Here is a 5,819-nt window from a genome sequence, read left to right on the forward strand (position 1 = left end):
TTCAGGTACTGCAATACGATGCACAATGCAATAAAAAAAACTAAATTCAAATACGTACCCCTGGTGTATAAGGCCTGCTTTCAGGTGGAGCCCACTCGTCTGGTACTTTCATGAATCTGTCAATTTCATCAAACATGTTGACAGCAAAAATGTGTGCTCTGTCTAGCTTGTACCCATTGGTCTTCTCCTTGGCAAGCTCAGCTTCCTGCAAATCACGAGCACACAAAAAAAATAACTTTTATGGGCTTGGTAGAATATAGTTGCTAAGTTTTGAGTTGTAAAGCAGCAGCAAAATCGCTGAAGTTTGTGAGGAAAAAAGTACCTGAGGAGTGTTGTACTCGATGAAGCAATAACCTCGGGTTTTACCAGTGTCTTCATCAACAGGCATCCAAAGTCCATTCTCCTTAATGACTCCGATTTGGCTGTAGATTTTACGAACCACACCTTCAAGCTTCTCGAACTTTTCTCTAGGGACAACCGGCAAGTTATCCACAATGATAATATTCCCAAAGCCAGCATCAAATTCCAGTGAATCCTCCTCGTTAAGATCATCATCATCACTGAAAATTCCAAATACAGAAATGCTTAACAAATTGGTAAACAAAACACAAGTATTCAAATATCATCATGATCAAAGGCAGCACATCTATATACAAACATGCTTACAACAAAAACTCAAATTCAGAATAACTAACACACAAAGTAAAGCACTAGTAAGCAATTGAATGCTCATATGCAAACATGTAGCAATATAGGTATACAACTAATACTCAAATCATACAAAAACATACACCGTGTTCATACATCTGGATACGTTACACAACAAAGTGTTGAAAACACCAACAGATATACAAAACAACCACTCAAATTGCCTCAAAACAATACACACAAATCAACTTGTGACAGATAATTAGAGTTTAACAACCATCATCATCAATTATCATGTTTACAATACAATGCTTACTCAATCAGCCACACATACAGTGTAACACTCTAACACAAAACAAACACTCAAATTGCTCACAACAGCAAACATAAACCAACATGTAACAGACTATCATGGTTTTAACAACTATCGCCATCAACTATCACCTTTACAATACAATACATACTCAAATCAGTCATAACATACAGTCTAAAACACTCTAAATCGAAACAAAAACACATAACAGTTACAGATATACATAACAAACACTCAAACTACTCACAACAACAAACATAATCAACATGTAACAGATTATTAGGGTTTTAACAGCTATGTCATCACCTATCACCTTTACAATACAATACGTACTCAACCAGTGATATCATACAATGTAAAACACTCTAGTAAAAAAAACACAAAACAATTATTACATATATACATAACAAACACTCAAACTGAGTTTTAACTATTAACACCTATCGTCATCGCCTATCACCTTAACAACAATACATTACGTACTCAATCAGTCATAACGTCAGTGTAAAACGCTCTAAATCGAAACAAAAACACAAACAATACATATATACATAACAAACACTCAAATTGCTCATAACAACAAACATAAATCAACATGTAACAGACTAAACAAACTATTGGGGTTTTAAAAACTATCATCATCAACTATCACCTTTACAATACATTACGTGCTCAATCAGTCATAACATACAGTGTAAAACACTCTAAATCGAAACAAAAACACAAAACAATTACATATCTACAAAAAAACACTCAAATTGCTCACAACAATAAGCACAAATCAGTTATCGCGTTTACATTACAATACGTATTCAATCAGTCATGACATACGTTGTAAAACACTCTAAATCGTAACAAAAAACACAAACAATTAAATATATCTGTGTATCTGTACCTTTTGATGCCGCAATCTTCACCGGGAGGTAGCCGAATCGAGTTCCAATCGACTCCAGATAAATCGATGTTCAAACGAGCCGCTTCGGTCCGTATATCTTCCATTGACATCACTTCCGCCATGATTTCTCGGCGATTTGTAGATCGAGAAAACGGTTACAGAAAACCTTATCGTTAGCCACTGGTATCTTGCTTTCTGGAATGATTTGGTCCGTACGGCGAAATTAGGGTTTCTGTAAGTGCGCGTGTAGAAGAAGATTATCGTTATACCCTGCTTGTAGCGGTTTGTGACCTAGAGGTTTCTTTTTATTTTGTTTTTTATTGACTAGGGCAGTTTTGTCTTTTCATATAAAACTGACTTTGTTGGATGACGTTAGTAAATTGGACTTAGATTTTTTCATTTATTTATTTTTTTGAACGGTAAAGGTTACATAATCACTAGTACGTGATAGTGTAGGAAACCGTTGGAATTCCAAATGGGCGACAGGGTCTTGTTAAAGTCTCACCTTGGAAAGGTGTTGTTCGTCTTAGTAAACGAGGCAACCTTAATCTGCGTTATGTTGGACCATTGGAGATCACGGAAAGAGTTGGCACAGTGACGTATAAGACTGAACTTACCTGAAGAACTCAGTGGTGTGCACAATATCTTTCATGTGTCTAATATGAAGAAGTGCTTATCCGACAAAACACTTGTGGTTCCATTCAAAGAACTCAAAATTGATTATCAGTTTCGTTTCATTGAAGAACCAGGTGAAATCATGGACCGTGAGATCAAAACACTCAAGCACAGTAAGATTCCTATTGTTCGAGTACGTTGGAACTCAAGGTGTGGCCTAGAGTTTACTTGGGAATGGGAAGACCAAATGATGCGCAAGTATCCTCAGTTGTTCAAGAATAATGCATCCAGTGCTGAAGCTACTACTGAATTTCGAGACGAAATTCCAAATCAACTTGGGGATGATATGACACCCCGCGAAAACGCTCAACAACACTAACTTCTTCAGTGACTGCATGCTAAATTCCGGGACGAAATTTCTTTCAACTTGGGGACGATGTGGCAACCCGTATTCTCGAGGTATAAATCGTTCAATTCCTTCGAGCATTTTATTTACATTCCTTTCCGTTATGTGTAACATGTCGTACCGCGTCTGAATATATATGCACTGTGTGTGTGTGTGTGTGTATATATATATATATATATGGTAGGGTTCATGCGAGAACTGCAAGAACCAATGTGAACACAAAAAAATACCTAAAAAATCTAAAAAACACACAATTTTTTTTAATATTTAAAAAAAATCGCTTTATTTCATTACAAAAAAAAAGAACCTTTTTTTTTCGAGTAACAATTATGGATGCACATGTGCATATGTATCATTTCTTGGAGAAATTCCGTAATATATTACCAGTAGTAGAAAAATGCACTTTCATTTACATTGTCATCCGCAATACACTACTTTTTACATTACTAATATTAAAAATGCACATGTGTATCATTATGTATAACCATGATATAACGTGTTTTGGTACAAAAAAATTGTGATTTTAAATGATGAAGTAGGCCCATATACGTGTTTTTTTGTTAGTTATATCTAGTGGTTGATGATTTAATTATATTTGTCATTTGATGATGTAATATGTTGTCTCGATGGTATAAAGGGTGTTGATGTACATGTAATAAAATGAAAATATTGGTGATTGTATTGTATTATGGATGGTAGGAGGTAATGGTATTGTATTATGGATGGTAGGAGGTAATGATAATGTATTATGGATGGTATGATATGTTAGGGCTGGATTTTTACAATACATGATCCTCACGTGTGATCCTAACTAGTGATCCTTGTTTCTTTGGCAGATAGTGATCCTCAGCAGAGTTCCAGGATCAGGATCACGGACCATCATAGGATCCTCATGCTAACCGTTACCTTCATTGAAATAAATGATATTTTGCAGGAACATCTAGCAGGATCCGCTCTTAGCATCACTATCAAGGGACGCGTCTTTACAATTATAGCATGTGCTTAATCGGAGATGGACGTTGCAAAGGATATGGAAACTTGGCATGATTTAAGGGTGACAATTTAGGCTAGATTTACTTTTATTTCTAAAGGGGTAATGAGCTGATTGTTAGTCTTTTTACCTAAAATAGGTCACCTACACTTGTATATATAACACTCTTCCCCATTCGGAAGAACACACAACACAATTCTCACACGCTTAGACACACATTACGATAGTGATCCTTGTACTCAGCTCATTATCATCCAAAGTTGTAACCATATTTTGATATATTGAAGTTTGGTGATCGGTAGTTGCCATCACCCGAGGTTTTTTATGCCGGAGATCATACATTGATCAAGGGCTTTTTCCTCGTATAAATCATTGTGTCTTTGCATATTTCACACTGAAGTGATCCTTTACTTTTTCAATAAACCAAGCATCATACCCCATTTACATAAAGTTTGGTTGCATTATCCTTGTGTGATTTTTGACCAAAACAGTTTGGCGCCCACCGTGGGGCAATTGGTGCTTCATTCATAAGAAAACCTTTTTGTTCGAAATTATTTCAAAGAATTACATGGCTTCATCATTGAAGAATACGTCCACGGCAATGTCTGCAGTCACCTCGTCCCAGAATACTCTGCCTCCACCACCGGCTGGATCCCAGAAAAATGCTGAGAAGAGACTGTTATGGCTGGATTTTTACAATACATGATCCTCACGTGTGATCCTAACCAGTGATCCTTGTTTCTTTGGCAGATAGTGATCCTCAGCAGAGTTCCAGGATCAGGATCACGGACCATCATAGGATCCTCATGCTAACAGTTGCTTTCGTTGAATTAATGTTGTTTTGCAGGACATCTAGCAGGATCCGCTCTTAAGCATCACAATTAAAGGACACGTCTTTACAACTATAGCATGTGCTTAATCGGAGATGGACGTTGTGAAGGATATGGAAACTTGGCATGATTTAAGGGCGATAATTTAGGCTAGATTTACTTTTATTTCTAAAGGGGTAGTGAGCTGATTATTAGTCTTTTTACCTAAAATAGGTCACCTACACTTGTATATATAACACTCTTCCTCATTCGGAAGGACACACAACACAATTCTCACACGCTTAGACACTCGAAACTATAGTGATCCTTGTACTCAGCTCATTATCATCCAAAGTTGTAACCATATTTTGATATATTGAAGTTTGGTGATCGGTAGTTGCCATCACCCGAGGTTTTTTATGCCGGAGATCATACATTGATCAAGGGCTTTTTCCTCGTATAAATCATTGTGTCTTTGCATATTTCATACTGAAGTGATCCTTTACTTTTTCAATAAACCAAGCATCATTCCCCATTTACTTAGAGTTTGGTTGCATTATCCTTGTGTGATTTTTGACCAAAACAGTTTGGCGCCCACCATGGGGCAATTGGTGCTTCATTCATAAGAAAACTTTCTGTTCGAAATCATTTCAAAGAATTACATGGCTTCATCATTGAAAAACATGTCCACGGTGATGTCTGCAGTCACCTTGTCTCAGAACACTCTGCCTCCTCCACCGGCAGGATCCCAGAAGAATGCTGAGAAGAGACAAACTCCTAATAACTCTAAACCTCCATCTTCTTCTGCTATGAATTCTTATATTCCCAGTACTAGTGATGTATTTACTTTGATTTTGCAGATGAAGGATCGTATGCAACGGCATGATGAAACTATGAAAGGATCCTCAGGGAAATTGGAGATCTCAAAAGACAAAGGAGAACGACAGAGGATCATTCCCCACTGATGCCCAAATCCTTGAGCTTTGACACTCCAATGATCACTTCTCAGCCATCGGAAATTCCAGACGTGCAAATTATGGGAGAATCAAGAGGATTGCACCTCGGATCAACAGCAATGACTCAGACATCAGGCTCACACTTTCAGCCGGCAGGATCCTATCCCCAGCATATGGGATCCTTCA

The 5,819-nt window shown here is 37.2% G+C and overlaps 1 protein-coding gene across 1 annotated transcript; it reads right to left on the reverse strand.

Moving 5' to 3' along the window:
- Positions 1 to 46: 46 nt before the first annotated feature.
- LOC118488261 (eukaryotic translation initiation factor 3 subunit B-like) lies at positions 47 to 2,144 on the reverse strand. The gene is made up of 3 exons (XM_035985529.1): positions 1,857 to 2,144; positions 323 to 560; positions 47 to 205 (listed from the first exon to the last, which is right to left on the reverse strand). Exons 1-3 carry the CDS (start codon positions 1,976 to 1,978, stop codon positions 47 to 49), a joined length of 519 nt encoding a protein of 172 aa, XP_035841422.1. The 5' UTR covers positions 1,979 to 2,144.
- Positions 2,145 to 5,819: the final 3,675 nt, after the last annotated feature.

Source organism: Helianthus annuus, chromosome 16 (genome assembly GCF_002127325.2).
Source record: "Helianthus annuus cultivar XRQ/B chromosome 16, HanXRQr2.0-SUNRISE, whole genome shotgun sequence".
Classification (NCBI taxonomy): domain Eukaryota; kingdom Viridiplantae; phylum Streptophyta; class Magnoliopsida; order Asterales; family Asteraceae; genus Helianthus; species Helianthus annuus.

Bases quoted from the DNA above. Each gene is read 5' to 3' on its own strand.
- LOC118488261 (XM_035985529.1), bottom strand. From the start codon at position 1,978: ATGGCGGAAGTGATGTCAATGGAAGATATACGGACCGAAGCGGCTCGT. The intron at 561-1,856 runs GTACAGATACAC...TGGAATTTTCAG, and splicing joins GAAGATTGCGGCATCAAAAG to TGATGATGATGATCTTAACG. The intron at 206-322 runs GTACTTTTTTCC...CGTGATTTGCAG, and splicing joins TCGAGTACAACACTCCTCAG to GAAGCTGAGCTTGCCAAGGA.